This window comes from Somniosus microcephalus, chromosome 4 (assembly GCF_052327205.1).
Source record: "Somniosus microcephalus isolate GS21.2 chromosome 4, FLI_Smic_1.0, whole genome shotgun sequence".
Classification (NCBI taxonomy): domain Eukaryota; kingdom Metazoa; phylum Chordata; class Chondrichthyes; order Squaliformes; family Somniosidae; genus Somniosus; species Somniosus microcephalus.
Window position 1 is genome coordinate 88,305,677 of NC_140990.1, and position 18,406 is coordinate 88,324,082.

Here is an 18,406-nt window from a genome sequence, read left to right on the forward strand (position 1 = left end):
GTGGTCCCTGGATTTGGTGTCACAGTGTAAGTGGTCCCTGGATTTGGTGTCACAGTGTAAATGGTCCCTGGATTTGGTATCAAAGTGTAAGTGGTCACAGACAATAACTTGCATTTATATAGTGCCTTTAACATAGTAAACATCCCATGTTGCTTCACAGGAACATTTTCAAACAAAATTTGACAGCGAGTCATATAAGGAGATATTAGGGCAGGTAACCAAAATCTTGGTCAAAGAGGTAGGTTTTAAGGAGTATCTTAAAGGAGGAAAGAGTGGTAGAGAGGCGGCGAGGTTTAGGAATGAAATTCCAGAGCTTGGCAACATAGGAACAGGAGTAGGCCATTCAGCCCCTCGAGCCTGCCCACCATTCAATGAGATCTTACTCCATATACCCACCTTTACCCCATAGTCCTTAATACCTTTGGTTAACACAAATCTATCAATCCCAGATTTAAAATTAACAATTGACCTAGCATCAACTGCCATTTGCGGAAGAGAGTTCCAAACTTCTAACACCTTTTGTGTGTAGAAGTATTTCCTAACTTCACTCCTGAAAGGTCTGGCTCTAATTTTTACACTCTACCCCCTAGTCCTAGACTCCCCAGCCAGCAGAAATAGATTCTCTCTGTTCCCCTTAATATCTTGAAAACTTCAATCAAATCACCTCTTAACCTTCTAAATTCCAGGAAATACAACCCTTTGTGTAATCTCTCCTTGTAATTTAACCCCTGAAGTCCGGGTATCATTCTGGTAAACCTACGCTGCACTCCTCCCAAGGCCAACATATCCTTCCCAAGGTGTGGTGCCCAGAACTGCTCTCAGTACTCCAGGTGTGGTCTAACTTGGGCTTTGTATAGCTGTAGTGTAACTTCTACCCACTTGTATTCTAGTCCTCGAGATATAAAGGCCAGCATTCCATTAGCCTTTTTGATTATTTTCTGTACCTGTTCATGACATTTTAATGATCTATGTACCTGGATCCCCAAGTCTCTTTGGTCCTCCACTGTTTCTAGCTTTTCACCATTTAGAAAGTACTCTGTTCTATCCTTCTTATGTCCAAAGTGGATGATCTCACATTTGCCTACATTGCAATCCATTTGCCACAGTTTTGCCCATTCACTTAGTGTATTAATATCTCTCTAATTTTATGCTTCCATCTACACTGCTTACAGTGCTACCTATCTTTGTGTCATCGGCAACTTGGATATGTGGCTTTCTATCCCATCATCTAAGTCATTAATAAATACGGTGAATAGTTGAGGCCCCAACACAGATCCTTGCTGGACAGCGTTAGTCACATCCTGCCAATTAGAGTCCCTGCCCATTATCCCCACTCTCTGTCTCCCGCTACTCAGCCAATTCCATGGGCTTCAACTTTAGCTAACAGACTCTTATAAGGGACTTTATTAAATGCCTCCTGGATGTCCATATAAATAACATCCATAGACATTCCCCCGTCTACTTCAATCACCTCTTCAAAATATTCAATCAGGTTTGTCAGACATGACCGACCTTTCACAAATCCATGCTGGCTCTCTCTAATCTGCTGAAAATTTTCAAGGTGTTCAGTCACCCTGTCCTTAATTATAGACTCTAGTAATTTCCCCACAACAGATGTTAGGCTAACTGGTCTCTAATTCCCTGGTTTCCCTCTCTCACCATCCTGAAATAGCGGAGTGACATGCGCAATTTTCAAACCTGATGAAATGGTTACCAAATCGAGGGAACTTTGGAAGATTATAGTTTGGGCATCTGCAATGTTCTCACCTACTTCCTTTAAAATCCTGGCTTGGAAACCATCTGGTCCTGGGGATTTGTTACTCTTTAGTGCCATTATTTTCTTCATTACTGTTATTTTGGTGAGTCCCCGTCCCTGATTCAATATTAGTTTCCTTGGGATGTCCGGCCTGCTATCCTCTTCCACTCTGTCAATACTGACGCAAAATAATTATTCAACATGTCCGCCTTTTTATTATCATTTACAATGTCACCATTATCAGTTTTCAAGGGGCCCACATTGCTCCTGACCCTCTTTTCCTAATTGTAATAAAAATTGTGTTGATGTTGATAATCCTTACAAGTTTCTTTTCATACTCCCTTTATGTAGCTCTTACTGTCTGTTTTGTCACCCTTTGTTGTTCTTTGTATTTCTCCCAATCACCATGATTTGTGCTATTTATTGTATTTCCGTGTACTTGTTCTTTTAGTTTGATGTTGTCCCTTCTCTCTTTAGTCGTCCATGGCTGGGGTTTTTTGGTAAGTAGAGCTCTTGCCCCTCGGGGGTAGAAGCTGCTTCTGTATCACCGTAAATTATTTTTTGAACATCTCCCTCTGATCATCTGTTGTTTTACCCTTTAACAGATTTCCCCAGTTTACTGTGGACAGTCTCTGTCTCATCCCGTTAAATTTGCCCTGAACTAACACTAGAATCTTAGTAGCTGTTTCACATTTCTCCCTTTCAAACATAATGTGGAACTCGATCACGTTATGATCGCTGTTAGATAAATGTTCACTCACAGTGAGGCTGTTCACTAAATCTGGTACATTCCTAAATCTAATACGGCCTGCCCCCTTGTTGGTTCTAGGACATATTGTTGTAAAAAATTATCCTGAACACGTGAGAAAGTCACCCGAGAAGACAATAGAGACCAAAGTGCCGTTTGCCCCTCTCAGTGTGGCCCTGAAGGACTGTGTCCAGGCTGAAGTTCTGTTCCCAACGTACGATCCTCCCCCAGATTGTCCTTTCTGAGCTCCAGCCAGGTGATGCTAAACACTCAGGTGGGAAAGAGAAAAACCTACAACATGTTTAAAACAAAGCTGATCTATTTAACGTATAGCCAGAATATTAAAGTCCAGCCCAGTTACAGGAGTTATTGACATCAGCAGAAACAAACTCCAACTGTCAGAATGAACATGGTTCAGGCCTGGATGTGATTAACAGCAGCAATAACAGCAGAATCCAACCCCTGCAGTCAGTTGTGAACTCGCTGGTGTGTCAGCAGGGTGGATGACTGAGTGAATCCCTTCCCACACAAGGTGCAGGTGAATGGTCTCTCCCCAGTGTGAACTCGCTGGTGTGCCAGCAGGGTGGATGACTGAGTGAATCCCTTCCCACACACGGTGCAGGTGAACGGCCTCTCCCCAGTTTGAACTCGCTGGTGTGCCAGCAGGTTGGATGACTGAGTGAATCCCTTCCCACACAAGGTGCAGGTGAACGGCCTCTCCCCAGTGTGACTGCTTCGATGAGTTTCCAGCTGGGATGGGTAATTGAATCCCTTCTCACAGTCCCCACATTTCCACGGTTTCACCGTGGTGCGGGTGTCCTTGTGTCTCTCCAGCTTGGATGATCGGTTGAAGACTCGTTCACACACAGAACACGTGTACGGTTTCTCCCCGCTGTGAATGGTGCGATGTTTTTTCAGGCTGTGAAACTGGTTAAAACATTTCTCATTCTATGTTCAAAGGCCAGTGTTATTCAGGTCCTGTGAACCGAGTGACTCTGTCAGATCTTGACGTGATGTTTGGTTTGAGTTTCCTGTCTGCAAATCCTCCCCTTCCAACAGCCTGTAAAAGGAGTTTATAAAAGTCAGCATTGTAAGTACAGGATAGAAATTCAGAACAGACAATTTTAGTTTCTGTGGAACATTGTTTGTTCTTACTCCTAAAGCTGTAAATCCCGGTCCCACACACTCTCCCTCCTCCCTCTCCTGAAAACAAACCCCACAGTATTTTCCTCCAATCCCAGTTTTTTCACTCACCTGACTCTATCACAAAACCATGGTTTCAGAAGAGAGATTGAAGAAACTATTTAAAAGAAGGTGTGGTGGTGAAATGTTGGGCGGTGCTCAGCATCTCAGACATTGTGTAAGATTAACATTCCACATGTCTGAACCTTTCATTCCGTCCCTGATTTGGGAATCTCTTGAGCTGCACTTCTTGTCCTATTATACCGAGTTGGTGCAACAGGAGAGCCAGGGATCAGGGGGATATTGGACAGGAAGCACACAGCACGGACATTACACTGCAGGTGGGATATGTGAGAGTGTTACACTGAGGGCTTCAGGCACTTTATTAAACACACCCACAGCAGAAGCACATTAATCTGATGGGAGATCACTGACACACGAGCAGCCAGCGGTGTGGAGCCTCCTGAGAGTTCGGTCCCTTTCCAGCCAGTATTTATAGGAGCTGGGACACAGAAAAACTCTCATTAAAATCACTGATATATTTGTTCACACAAACCAACCCCCAAAAAATGCTGAATGATTTCTCCCTGACCAGTCTCCATTTCTCCTCCATTTACAGACGCTCCCTGGCCAGTAACCATTTCTCCTCCATTTACAGACACTCCCTGACCAGTCACCATTTCTCCTCCATTTGCAAACACTCCCTGACCAGTCACCATTTCTCCTCCATTTACAGATGCTCCCTGACCAGTCAGCATTTCTCCTTCATTTACAGACGCTCCCTGACTCACTTCCTGTCTGTCCCGGAGTTTGGCGCTTTGTTGAGATTCGATCCGGAGCGAAACGGGAACCCGCGGGTGGGGGCGGATAATGTTCACCGCTCTTATAATCGGGCCTGGGGCCGCACTCGGGGTGTGTGAAGCCCGCGTCCCCCCAGGGTTTATTTTTTCATTTTAACATTCAAGTACAACAGTACTTATACAACTCATCAATTACATAGTAAATCCATTACATTCATTGACTACAATTAAAAGGATAAAGCCTCAAAACAGCTTCATGGTCAACAATATAAATACAATAATAAATTATCAATAATGTTTACAGTACAAACTGCCACTATTTAATAAACCAAAAGAAAGAACCCGTATACGCCAGTCCTACTGGCATCGCTCAATCATTCAGTCATTCATTCTTCCGTTCGTTCGTTCGCTCAAGCGTAAATTCCATTGTGCATGTCTGCGTGCATGCGTGTCATTTGTCTACCTGCGTGCATGCGTGCGTTCATTCATCCATCCAGACAGGCCTCACGCTCACCCAGTAGGATGCCCACTTTCATCCTGGGGAGCGAGGGCCCTTCATTCGGTCGAACATAAGTTCCATTGTGTATGCGTGTGTCCGTGCGTATTATTTGTGTCCGCATGCGTGTGTTCACTTGAGCGTTCGTTCATTCGATCGTTCGTACATTGAGGAAGGCTTTAACACTAAATGACACCACAATATAAAAAGTCCCATAACCATATGAGAAATCAATTAAAACTTCAAGTAAACTACTTTTAACCAGAAACCCGAAACTTCTTCAACAAAACAAGTAAATACCAGTTCTACACCAGTCCTATTGGCCCTCTAATAACTCCGCGTTTTCACTTGATGTTATCTAACCATATAATGTCATGATCCTTATCCACAGTCTTCAACTTTTCCACAGAAAAGAAGCCGACCACTTTCTCAAATCCCGTAAAAGAAGAAAACGACTACTCAAATTTCCTTCTTCTTGCTGTTATCACTCACAGGACCCAGCCATCAAGACATTCATTATTCCTTGCTGATATTATTTTGTTTTGCCTTTTATCTTCCTTTTATTTTCCTTTTTTCCTTTTTCACTTTTATCCCGTTCTCCTTTCCCATCTTATGGCCACTCAAGCACCATACTATAGATAGGAACAGTCTGTCTTTCCTCCACCAAAATGGCAGCGCACAAACCGGCCCCCGTCACCGAGAAAAAGCCTCACAGCTGCCACCAGATGGCGCACAGGCGGGGCCGCTGGAACTCATGCGGGCCGGAGACCGTTCTTCAACTTTAGAAACCGTGCAACATGCTCACCCACAGCATCTCCCGACTCCGCTTCTGGTGACCAGCCGCTCCGCCCTAGGCCCCCCGCCTGGGGTCCTCCATGCTGGGCCTCCCGCCTAGGACACTCTCCTCTGGGTCTTCCACCCTGGGCCTTCTGCACTGGGCCCTTCGCACTGGCATTCCCCGTGAGCAGCCGGGGTGTGGAGCAGCCCGTTCACACAGCACCGAGCAGAGCTGAGCTGCTGAGAATCTCGCAGCCTCCCCCGGGGTTCATTTTTTTTTCTTTTCCAATTGGCAATCTAGTAACTCTTCATTTTTGCTTGGTATAACCTGTTGTACTTTTTTATTTATTTTAACATTCAAGTACAACAGTACTTATACAACTCATCAGTTACATAGTAAATCCATTACATTCATTGACCAATTATGGTCAACAATATAATACAACAATAATTTTTACAGGTAAATCAATAATATTTACAGTACAACCTGTCACTATTTAATAAACCAAGAACCCGTATACGCCAGTCCTACTGGCATCGCTCAATCATTCGGTCATTCATTCCTCCGTTCGTTCGTTCGTTCGCTCAAGCATAAATTCCAATGCGCATGACTGCGTGCATGTGTGCCATTTGTCGACCTGCGTGTATGCGTGCGTTCATTCATCCGTCTGGCAGGCTTCACGCTCACCAAGCAACCCTCATCCTGGAGAGCGGGCCCTTCATTCGGTCGAACGTAAGTTCCATTGTGTATGCGTGCGTGCGTGCATATATTTGTATCCGCATGCGTGCGTTCACTAGAGCATTCGTTCGTTCAATTAAGGAAAGCTTTAACACTAAATAACACCACAATATACAAAGTCCCATAACCATATCAGAAATCACTTAAACTTCAAGTAAACTACTTTTAACCAGAACCCAAAACTTCTTCAACAAAACAAGTAAATACCAGTTCAACGCCAGTCCTATTGGCACTCTAATAACTCCTCATTTTCACTTGATGTTATCTAACCATATAATGTCATGATCCTTGTCCACAGTCTTCAACCTTTCCACAAAAAAGAAGCCGACCACTTTCTCAAATCCCGTAAAAGAGGAAAACGACGACTCAAATTTCCTTCTTCTTGCTGTTGTCACTCACAGGACCCAGCCATCAAGACATTCGTTATTCCTCGCCGATATTACTTTGTTTTGCCTTTTATTTTCCTTTTTTCCTTTTTCACTTTTATTCCGTCCTCTTTTCCCATCTTATGGCCACTCAAGCACCATACTATAGATAGGAACAGTCTGTCTTTCCTCCACCAAATGGCGGCGCACAAACTGGCCCCTGTCACCGAGAAAAAGCCTCACAGCTGCCACCAGATGGAGCACAGACGGGGCCGCTGGAACTCATTCGGGCCGGAGACCGTTCTTCAACTTTAGAAACTGTGCAGCATGCTCACCCACAGCATCTCCCGACTCCGCTTCTGTCGACCAGCCGCTCCGCCCTAGGCCCCCCGCCTGGGGTCCTCCGTGCTGGGCCTCCCGCCTAGGACACTCTCCTCTGGGTCTTTCACCTTGGGCCTTCCGCACTGGGCCCTCCGCACTGGCATTCCCTGTGAGCAGCCGGGGTGTGGAGCAGCCCGTTCACACAGCACCGAGCAGAGCTGAGCTGCTGAGAATCTGGCAGCCTCCCCCGGGGTTCATGAACCTGCTCCCTGAGCTCGGGGTGTGAGCAGCCTGTGTCCCCCCGGGGTTCATGAACCCGTTCCCTCAGCTCACTCACCTTGTTACGTCCGTGAATAATTGAGACACGGACAGCAGGAGTGAACAAAGTAAGTCTTTACTGGTGGAAGTCAATAGTGAAACTAAAAACACAGAGGCTCAATAGCGCCTTTTATACAGGGGTGGTCACTGCCGGTACTGCAGTCTGAGACCAGTTATTCTCTTAAAGGTACATACACAACAATTCCTGCCCTTTTAGATAAACAGCACATAACATTCATTTAACAACTAAATGATAACTAGTTACAATCACAATTACTGTTGCTAGATACATTGGTTAAGTTAAAGCAATTATAAGTTCAGTCTTTGAGGAGGCTTCCTGATTCTGTCTGGGTAACGCCTCTTTGGGGTATCAGGTTCTTCTGGCAATGTTGAGTTGGGATCAATGTCGTTGTTTGGTTCATCTGCTTCCAATATTACCGGTTCTGCGGTAGCTGCAATTGGAACGTCGATTTCATTACCAGGTGTATCAGATCGTGGTGTGGAGTTGACGTTTTCCCGTGACTCTAGAATCTGGTCAGCATGGCGTCTTACAATGCTCTCCCCAATGTCCACGGTATACATGAGAGGTCCTTGTCATGTACAAATTGTTCCTGGCTGCCATTTCTCAGTGCGGTAGTACCGGGCCAAAACTGGTTGACCTATCTTAAAACTCCTGGTCGGCCTTTCATTCATATTCTGAAACTGCCTGTTCTCCACATCTCTTCGGACGTTTGGCTTAACCAAATCCAAGCGGCATCGTAGTCTTCGATTGAAGAACATCATGGCTGGAGTTTGGTTGGTAACCGCATGTGTCGCATTCCGGTAGGCAAACAAGAAGTTGTCCACCTTGTGTTGTAGGGGTATATCTTCATTACACATTGCCTTGATAGCCTTCTTGAATGTTTGGACAAACCTCTCGGCCAATCCATTAGTGGCTGGATGATATGGGGCAGATGTGTAATGCTTAACACCATTGTTCTTTAAGAACCTCCGGAACTCTTCAGACACAAAGGCCTAGAAATTGAGTTGACGCCGCGCCAGGGCTTTAGCGCCGGAAATTTAGCGCCGGCGCTAATTCCCTTGCGCGCGCCAAAAATTCAGTAGCGCCGCGCCCAGACGGCTGCCGGCGCTACTGGCGGGCGTGAGTGCCTCCCAATGGGCGCTGAGTGCCGAATTGCAGCGCTAATCCGGCGCTGCGGCACCCGATGCGGTGCGGCAGGCTGGGGAAGTGCAGGCCTCCTCCTCCCGTTAAGGAGGCGCTGCCTTCACCCGATCGCTGGCCGTTTGATTTTTTCAAAAATGAGCCCGGCACCTCGGACAAGTGCCGGGCTTGCAGGCCAGATGCATCTGTTCCGCGGGGGGGGGGGGGTGGAGGAGTCCGGGGAGGGAGGTGCGGGCAGGCGGCCGGCGGGAAAGCGGCCGGCCGCCGTGCGACCTTAATGCGCCGGCGCTAACTTGTGTAAGACTCGGTTGCCAGAGTCTTAGTTGCGGCTGCCACGGGCGAGGCGGCCGCAACTGAATTTCGGCGTTGGGGCCCGTCAGCATGGAAACCGGGACGCTGCGCACACCCATGACGTCATCGGTGCCGGCGCAGCGCTACCGGTGCAACGCCGCTTTAGGGCCCCAGGGAATTTTTCAACTGGCCATAACTCTGGCGCTAGTCCTTCTAGCGCCTCAAAAGCGGCGCTAAGGCTAGTGAATTTCTAGGCCAAACTGTGGTCCATTGTCAGAGCAAATCTGTTCAGGCAGCCCATTCCTGGTGAATATGGTTCGTAAAACTGTGATAGTTTTTTCCGTGGTGGTTGAGGACATTTTTATTACCTCTGGCCACTTTGAATGTGCATCCACCGCAATTAAAAACATCGAGTCCATGAAGGGACCAGCAAAATCAATGTGCACCCTTTGCCATGGAGATGAGGGCCACTCCCATGGATGCAGAGGAGCTTGTGGTGTGGCGTTTTGGACCTTCTGGCATCCTGCACAGCTCTTGGTCATCTCTTCGATTTCTCTATCGATTCCCGGCCACCACACAAACGCTCTGGCTAAGCTCTTCATTTTTACCCCACCCAGATGACCCTCATGAAGCTCATTGAGCACTCTATCTGTCAACTTAGGTGGAATTACTACTCTGGATCCACACATCAAGGTTCCTCTGCACACTGACAGCTGTTCTCTTCTCGGCGAGAATGCTGGCAGCAGTGGTTCGCCATGTGCTGGCCATCCCTTCACCGTTAAATCATAGACCCGTGATAGTGTTGGGTCATTCCGTGTTTCCTTTTCTATGTTTGCATTCGTCACAGGGAGACATTCGACTATGGTCGAGTGGAATAACTCCATTGGATCCACTGCAAGGTCTTCTTCTTCCACCGTTGGCAATGGTAGATGTGACAATCCATCAGCATTTCCATGCTGTTTAGTTCCTTTGTACTCGATGTCATATTGGTGTGCCCCTAGGAAAAGGGACCATCTCTGCAGCCGTTGTGCTGTCATTATTGGTACGCCCTTCTGAGGGTTGAAAATGGAGACAAGAGGTTGATGATCGGTTAGTAGAGTAAATTTTTGACCGTGCAGATAGTGATTGAACTTCTTCACCCCCCACACTAGGCTGAGGGCCTCTCTGTCAATCTGGGCGTAGTTACGCTCGGCAGAAGTTAACGAGCGTGACGCAAACGCTATCGGCCTCTCTAAACCATCAAGGAATTTATGTGACAGCACCGCCCCAATGCCATAGGGAGACGCATCACACGCCAGCCTGATTGGCAGTGCTGGGTTGTAGTGAGCCAATACTTCCCTTGAAGTGATTAAGTCCTTACTCTTCTGAAAAGCACGCTTACAATCATCGCTCCATTTCCATGCTACCCCCGTTCGTAGCAGGGCGTTCAGTGGGTGCAGAATTGTCGACAAATTCGGCAAAACTTATGATAGTAATTCACCAATCCGAGGAATGACCTCAGCTGCGACACATTTTCATGCGCTGGGGCCTTAACAACCGCTTCAATTTTGTCAGGGGACTTATGTAACCCCTCTTCGTCAATCACATGGCCACAATACGATATCTGTTTCTTAAAAAATTCGCACTTGGGGCGGTTGGCTCTCAGCCCATGTTCCCGTAGTCTAGTGAGCACCTGTTCTAGGTTGTTAAGGTGTTCACTGTCATCTTCACCTGTTACAAGGATGTCGTCCAAGTAACACTGAGTCCCCGGAATCCCTTGCAGGACTTGTTCCATCGCTCTTTGCCATATCGCCGGAGCCGATGCTACTCCGAATACCAATCGATGATACTGGTAAAGACCTTTGTGAGTGTTTATCGTGAGATACTTCCTAGAGGACTCTTCAACCTTCATCTGCAAATATGCTTGTGCTAGGTCAATTTTTGTAAAACGCTTCCCTCCAGACAGTGAGGCGAAGATGTCTTCTATCCTTGGAAGAGGATATTGTACTGTGTGAAGGACAGGGTTCACCGTCACCTTGAAATCCCCACAGATGCGAATCTTCCTTGGCTCCCCGGACTTATTGCTTAACGTTTTCTTCATGACAGGAACGATGGGTGTCGCCCACTCGCTCCAGTCGACCTTAGACAACACGCCCGCCTTCTCCAGCTCTGCCTCGATGGCTGGGCGAATTGCATATGGTACCGGTCTTGCTTTGAAAAACTTGGGAACTGCATTCTCTTCTATTTTTATCGAGGCGGTTATGCCTTTAAGCGTGCCCAGTTCTTGTTGAAATACCTCTTTGGCGTTAGCTAAGATTGTTGACAATCGTCCAGTAGTGACGTCTTCATCTTTTTTACCATCCACCGTCATTGCATGAATGGAGTGCCAATCTAAGTTTATCTTCCTGATCCATTCCCGTCCCAATAACGGTGGCCCACCATTTGGCAGTATGTAGAGATACAATTTCCGTATTTTCTTGCCGTTATATTCGACAGGCACCCTTATTTTTCCTCTGGGGTATACATTTTGCCCCGTATACGTCGTCAAGATGATGGATGTCTCTCTCAAGGGTATGTGTGAAAATAGCCGCTCGTAGTCTCGTCGATTCATGACGGTTAGCGCTGATCCTGTATCCAATTCCATTTTAACTTGGGACCCTGCTATCGTGAGGGTGACCCAAATGGTTCGGTGATCCTCTTTTGCGATTACATTGTGAAGTTTGAGACAGCTTAGTCTCCTGTTCCCGGATTCACTATCGCTCATCTGGTCTTCGGAACTACTGTCCGTCATCTTTTGTACTTTCTTGTACGGTTCCTTAGTAGCCTTTTTGTTGTCGCTGGTCTTCTTCCCAGACCTGCAAACTTGTGCAATGTGTCCCATCTTCCCGCATTGCCTGCATATTTTGTCTTTGGACCAGTAGTCTTTCTGGTCATGGTTAGTTCTGCCGCAGCGGTAACATTTTGCAAATCCCCGTGTCATTTTGTGGGTGCCGTATTCCTGTGGTTTTTGTTGAATTTCTGCAGCTCCCCTGGCTGCTGCTTCATACGATACTGCCATGCTGAAAGCCTTATCTAGCGTCAGCTCTTTCTCTGAGAGTAACTTCTTCTGTGTTCCTTCACTCAGGAGTCCACAGACAAATTTGTCTCGTAGGGTATCTGCCAGTCCTGCTCCGAACTGGCAGTGCTTTGATAGCTTGCGTAGTTCCGTAAGATACTCAGCATTGCTCTCATCTTTGTGCTGAGTTCTCCTGTGGAATTTAAATCTTTCTGCTATCAACAGCGGTGCAGGGTTTAAGTGTCCCTGTAGGACAGCAACAATTTCGTTAAAACTCTTCGCCTTCGGTTTGGCTGGAGTAATCAGGTCCCGCAATGGGCCATACATTCTAGCGCCCATTAAGTTTAGCAATATCGAGGCCTTTTTCCCCTCCGCTATTTCGTTTGCCTCGAAATATACCTCGACTCTTTCCACATACATGGTCCAGTCCTCTATTGTATTATCAAAAGCAGTGATACAGCCAGTCTTCGGCATCTTGCAAATCTAAAATGGCACCTCTCGCGCTTTGCCTTCTTCCCCGATTTAACAAAATGGCGCCTCCCGCGCTTTGCCTTCTTCCCCGCTGTTGTTAGCGCTCCTTTCCACGGTTTCTTGCGCGTTTAATATTGATTCTTTTTCTTTTATTATTTTCCCGTCATGGGGCGGACCCTCTGGGACACTTCCCTCCCTCTTCTTAGGTCCGAACGCTGCCTGGATTCGAAGCACCGGCCGCGCCCTGTGTGCTCCACCCTCTCTCTCTCTCTTTGCTTCCCGGCTCGCTGCCCGGCCCCGTTGAAAAGCCACCCGATCGAGCTTCAGCCCGCCGCAGCCCAGGAAGGATCAGTGCACTACCTGCCACCAGCCCGATTAGCTGGGAAACCACAGACCGAGGAACCAAGCCTGGCTCTGGACAGTCTCTCCTGCAAGTTTCCAATCCGACGATTTGGAGGGCGGTTGCTCACGGTCGACGCCCGTTTCTCGAGTTTCTTTGGATTTTTTTTTTCTTTCTTCTGGCTTCGACCTTCAATAACGTCGTCTGAGGTGCTGCCGAGTTGCAGGTAAGTTCGTTTCTTACTCGTCTAAGGCGTTACGTCCGTGAATAATTGAGACATGGACAGCAGGAGTGAACAAAGTAATTCTTTACTGGTGGAAGTCAATAGTGAAACTAAGAACACAGAGGCTCAATAGCGTCTTTTATACAGGGGTGGTCACTGCCGGTACTGCAGTCTGAGACCAGTTATTCTCTTAAAGGTACATACACAACACACCTGATGTGTCAGCGGCTGCTGCCAAGGTCCGCGCATGCTCAGGTCACACTGCCCGGGTGATTGACGGGAGCTCCGGACCAATAGGAAGAGCGGGGTGGGGCTGGAGCAGGGAGCCAGCGGCGGGTCCTCCAACCAATCGGGGAGCCCGAGGGGCGGGGCTAGCGCCGGCTGATTGTCTGCTCCGCAGGTCAGCGAGTTTCTCCAGTCCCTTGTTCAGGGCCCGGGGCCAGGGGAGGCTGTGGGCCTTTATTCCCCTTATTGGACACAAGGCTCTTTGTCTCACAACACACTGGCTCAGGTTTTAATAGAGACTTTTTAAATTCATGAATAAAAGCAGATAAACTTCATGGAACAAAATATTTAATATTTGGGAGTAAAAATACTGTTATTTTTCCTCTGGAGAATTTGTTAGTTTCAGACAATAACAACAACTTGTATTTATATAACATCTTTAATGTAGTAAAATGTCCCAACGCGCTTCATGGGAACGTTATAAAACAAAATTTGACACCGGGGACAAACCAAGCATATTCCCAAAAGGAGGAAAGATGGGGCATCCAAAGCTCGAGCTCCCTGGATGACAAAGGATGTAGAGGTTAGAATAAAACAGAAAAAGGAGGTTTACGACAAATGTCAGGTACAGAATACAGTCAAAAACCAGGAGAATACAGAGAGTGTGGGGGAAATTGAAAAGGATATATGAAAGAAAGACTTGCATTTATATAGCGCCTTTCACGACCACCAGACGTCTCAAAACTCTTTACAGCCAATGAAGTAATTTTGAAGTGGAGTCATTGTTGTAATGTGGGAAACACGGCAGCCAATTTGTGCTCAGCAAGCTCCCACAAACAGCAATGTGATAATAACCAGATTATCTGTTTTTGTTATGTTGGTTGAGGGATAAATATTGGCCAGGACACCGGGGATAACTCCCCTACTCTTCTTCAAAATAGTGCCATGGGATCTTTTACATCCACCTGAGAGCAGACGGTACTCAGTTTAAAGTCTCATCAGAAAGACAGCACATCCAACAGTGCAGCACTCCCTCAGCACTGCACTGGAGTGTCAGCCCAGCTTTATCTGCTCAAGTCCCTGGAGTGGGACTAGAACCCACAACCTTCTGACTCAGAGGCGAGTGTGCTACCCACTGAGCCACAGCTGACACAAGGGAGAGAATACAAGAAATGATTAGTGGGTAACGTAAAAGGGAACCCAAAAATCTTTTATAAACATATGAAAAGTAAAAAGATAGTTAAAGGAATGGTGGGGCCGATTAGGGACCAAATAGGAGCTCATCATACGGAGGCAGAGGGCGTGGCTGAGGTACTGAATGAGTACTTAGCATCTGTCTTCACAAAAGAAGAGGATGGAGTTAATGTCGCAGTAGAGGAGGGGGGAGTAGAGAAATTGGATAAAAATAGATAGAAAGGAGGTGCTAAATAGGTTGTCATCACTCAAAGTTAACAAGTCACCCGGTCCAGATGGGATGCATCCTAGATTGCTGAGGGAAGCTAGGGTGGAGACAGCAGAAGCTCTGACCACAATCTTTCAATCTCCTTCAGATATATGGGAGTGGTGCCAGAGGACTGGGGGATTGCAAATGTTACACCCCTGTTTAAAAAAGGGGAGAGGGATAAACCTGGTAACTACAGGCCAATCAGTCTAATGTCAGTGGTGGGTGAACGACTAGAGACCATTGTCAAGGACAAAATTAATTCTCACTTGGAGAAGCATGGGTTAATAAGGGGCAGCCAGTGTGGATTTGTTAAAGGTAAATCATGTCTGACTAACCTGATTGAGTTCTTTGATGAAGTAACAGAAGGTTGATGAAGGTAGTGCAGCAGATGTTGTATATATGGACTTTCAAAAGGCATTTGATAAAGTACCACATAAGAGACTTACTCGGGGAATAGAAGCACAGGGAATTAAAGGGCTGATGGTAATTTGGGTATATAATTGGCTAAGGGAGAGGAGGCAGTGAGCAGTGCTGAGGGATGTTTTTCTGACTGGAGGGAAGTATGCAGTGGGTTCCCCCAGGTGTCGGGATTAGGACCATTGCTTTTCTTGTTATATATAACTGACCTGGACTTGGGTATAGGTGTACAATTTTGAAGTTTACAGATGATACAAAACTTGGCAACGTAGTAAATAGTGAGCATAGTAGTAACAGACTTCAGGAGGACAGAGACAGACTGTGAAATGAGCAGACACAAGGCAGATGAAATTAAATGAGGATAAGTGTGAAGTGATGCACTTTGGGAGGAACAACAGGGAGAGGCCGTATAATCTAAATGGGACTATTTTGAGGGGGTGCAAGAGCAGAGGGACCTGGGGGTCCATATTCACAAATCTTTGAAAGTGCCGCGGCAAGTTGGTGAGGCGGTTCAGAAAGCGTATGGGATACTTGGCTTTGTAAATAGGGCCATTGAATACAAAAACAGGGAAGTTACACTAAACCTTTACAAATCACTAGGAACAGGAGGAGGCCATTCAGCCCCTCGAGCCTGTTTCACCATTCAATGAGATCATGGCTGATCTGCAACCTAACTCCATTCACCCACCTTTGGCCCATATCCCTTAATACCTTTGGTTAACAAAAACCTATCAATCACAGATTTAAAATTAACAATTGATCTCGCATCAATTGCTGTTTGCGGAAGAGAGTTCCAAACTTCTACCACCCTTTGTGTGTAGAAGTGTTTCCTAATTTCACTCCTGAAAGGTCTGGCTCTAATTTTTAGACTATGCCCCCAGTCCTAGAATCCCCAACTAGCGGAAATAGTTTCTCTCTATCTACCCTATCTGTTCCCCTTAATATCCTGAAAAGTTCGATCAGATCACACCTTAACCTTCTAAATTCCAGGGAATACAACCCTAATTTGTGTAATCTCTCCCTGTAACTTAACCTTTGAAGTCCGGGTATCATTCTGGTAAACCTACGCTGCACTCCCTCCAAGGCCAATATATCCTTCCTAAGGTGTGGTGCCCAGAACTGCTCACAGTACTCCAGGTGTGGTCTAACCAGGGTTTTGTACAGCTGCAGGGTTTTGGCCTCAGCTGGAGTGTTGTGTACAGTTCTGGGCACCACACTTTAGGAAGGATGTCAAGGCTTTGGAGAGGGTGCAGAGGAAGTTGAGCAGGATGGTACCAGGGATGAGGGACTTCAGTTATGTGGAGAGATTGGAGAAGCTGGCATTGTTCCCCTTAGAGCAGAGAAGGTTAAGAGGAGACCTAATAGAGGTGTTCAAAATGATGAGGGGTTTTGATCGAGCAAGTGGGGAGAAACTGTTCACTCTGGCAAGTGGGTCAGTAACCAAAGGTCACAGATTTAAAATAGTTGCTAAAAGAACTAGAGGTGAATGAGGAGAATTGTTTTCACACAGAGGGTTGTTAAGATCTGGAATGCACCATCTGAAAGGATGCTGGAATCAGGTTCCACAGGAACTTTCAAATGGTAATGGACATGTACTTGAAGAGGACTAGTTTGCAGAGTTCTGGGGATAAAGCTGGGGTTTGGGACTAAATTGGGCAGCTCTTTCAAAGAGCCGGCACAGACATGATGGGCCGAATCACCTCCTTCTGTGCTGTTAGATTCTATGATCAGTGTGAACATGCTGGTGTCCCTTAAGGCCCTTTGGGCTTTTAAAGCTCTTCCCACAGTCAGAACATTTAAAGGGTCTCTTGTCAGTGTGAACAAGCTGATGTGCCAGCAGGTGAGTGAATCCCTTCCCACACACAGAGCAGGTGAACGGACTTTCTCCAGTGTATAGGTGTTGGTGTCTCTTCAGCTCCTGGGAGCTTTTAAAGCTCTTCCCACAGTCAGAACATTTAAAGGGTCTCTCGTAAGTGTGAACTCGCTGATGTGCCAGCAGGTGGGATGACTGAGTGAATCCCTTCCCACATACGGAGCAGGTGAATGGACTCTCTCCAGTGTGAACTCGCTGGTGTTGCTTGAGCTCCTGGGGACTTTTAAAACTCTTCCCACACTCAGAACAATTAAAGGGTCTCTCATCAGTGTGAACAAGCTGGTGTTTCTTCAGATCCCCGGGGCTTTTAAAGCTCTTCCCACAGTCAGAACACTGAAATGGTCTCTCCCCAGTGTGAACTCGCTGATGTGTTTGCAGGTGGGATGAACGAACAAATCCCTTTCCACACACGGAGCAGGTGAACGGACTGTCTCTGGTGCGACTGCGTCATTGAACTTCCAATGCAGACAGGGAACTGAATCCCTTCCCGCCGTCCCCACCTTTACCCGGTTTCTCCCCGGTGTGACGGTGCACGTATCTCACCAGGTCAGGCAATCGGCTGAATCCGTGGTTTGATGTTTGGTTTAAGCTTCCTGCCTGTAATTGCTCCACTTCTATAACCCTGTAAATTGAGATCAGAAAAGGATCAGAGACAAACTGTTGTTTAATTTTCCTCTTTCCGACCCTAGGGACAATGAAGCTGATTTTCAGGCCCCAGCTGCTGCACAGGTTGGTTGAAAGGATCAGCAGTAATGGCGGCTGTAATACCCACAAGCCCCGGCGCTCCAGAGAGAGCTCTGTTGACTCTGAGTCCCGCGCATGCGCCTCATGGCCCCCGCGCTCTCCCTCCTGCTCCACAATCGCCCGACCCCAACGCGCATGCTCAGTGCACAAAACTCAGTGGTTGGAACATCGGGCACACATGCGGAGCTGCAACATCTGGTACGCGTGCGCGGCTCAGGTGAGGGCGAGTCGGTGTTTTGCCTCAGCCGCCAGGGAGGTGCGCATGCGCAGGATGACCCAACATTCTTCCCGTCAGCAATCACTCCCTCGTTTCTTTAATAAAACAGAAAATGCTGGAAATACTCAGCAGGTCAGGCAGCATCTGTGGAGAGAGAAACAGAGTTAACGTTTCATGTCGATGACCTTTTGTCAGAACTACTTGTTCTTTAGTGTCAGCCAGTGGCTCAGTTGGTAGCACTCTCACCTCTGAGTCAGAATAGTTGTGGGTTCAAGTCCCACTCCAGAGATTTGAGCACAAAAATCTAGGCTGACACTCCAGTGCAGTGCTGAGGGAGTGCGGCACTGTCGGAAGTGCCGTCTTTTGGATGAGACGTTAAACTGAGGTCCCGTCTGCTCTCTCAGGTGGATGTAAAAGATCCCATGGCACTATTTCGAGAAAGAAAGACTTGCATTTATATAGT

General features: G+C 47.0%; 1 protein-coding gene across 1 annotated transcript in view; it reads right to left on the bottom strand.

The window, feature by feature from the left end:
• Positions 1-16,330: 16,330 nt before the first annotated feature.
• Positions 16,331-18,406, bottom strand: part of LOC147119468 (uncharacterized) — a 59,630-nt gene continuing 57,554 nt past the window's right edge. The window contains exon 4 of the mRNA XM_085984100.1: positions 16,331-17,424. Coding sequence (XP_085840226.1) covers positions 16,824-17,424 — 601 coding nt within the window. The 3' untranslated portion in view covers positions 16,331-16,823. The remainder of the gene's footprint in view (positions 17,425-18,406) is intronic.